The 552-nt window shown below is 59.6% G+C and overlaps 1 protein-coding gene across 1 annotated transcript in view; it reads left to right on the top strand.

Annotated features, from left to right (window-relative positions):
• SLC39A11 (solute carrier family 39 member 11) overlaps positions 1-552 on the top strand; it is a 115,202-nt gene that overhangs the window by 111,529 nt on the left and 3,121 nt on the right. Inside the window, exon 7 of the mRNA XM_035901551.1 lies at positions 400-498. Coding sequence (XP_035757444.1) covers positions 400-498 — 99 coding nt within the window. The remainder of the gene's footprint in view (positions 1-399; positions 499-552) is intronic.

Here is a 552-nt window from a genome sequence, read left to right as displayed (position 1 = left end):
ACGCCCCCCCCGGGCAGGGAGGAACCCCGCCCCTCCGGGGGCTCTGCAAGCCTGGGGCTGCCCCACACGCCAGGGCCCAGGGATGCTGCGGCTCCCGGGAAGCCGTGGGCTGGAGATGCCTCGTGGGGCCTCCCTGGCCAGGGCTGCTCCACCGCCCGGTCTCTGCCGCTCCCAGGGCTGATGCTGAAGCTGATTCAATGCTGTGGAGCAATTTGAAGATGAATTTTGCTGTGTTCATGTCAAATATTAGCGTGACCAGCCCCCAGGCTGGCTGCATTGCCATTCAAAGCATATCTTTAATAATGTCTTTTTTCCGCCCCCCCCCCAGCTCCCAGCAGCCTATCCCAAGCTGTGCTTTCCAACTGAAATATTTATTATTTTTTTTTCTTTGTGGGATAGGAACTTAGCGATCGGGATCGGGATCCAGAATTTCCCGGAGGGCCTGGCCGTCAGCCTGCCTTTGCGCGGCGCTGGATTTTCAACGTGGAAAGCGTTCTGGTAAGGCGAGCTCCTCTTCGCCCGCGGCAACGAGACCTCTGCCAGCAGCTCCCG

Source organism: Egretta garzetta, unplaced genomic scaffold (assembly GCF_000687185.1).
Source record: "Egretta garzetta isolate BGI_Z169 unplaced genomic scaffold, ASM68718v1 scaffold19, whole genome shotgun sequence".
NCBI classification, from domain to species: Eukaryota; Metazoa; Chordata; class Aves; order Pelecaniformes; family Ardeidae; genus Egretta; species Egretta garzetta.
The sequence above is the reverse complement of the archived record's forward strand: the minus strand, read 5'-3'. Positions and strand labels throughout refer to the sequence as shown.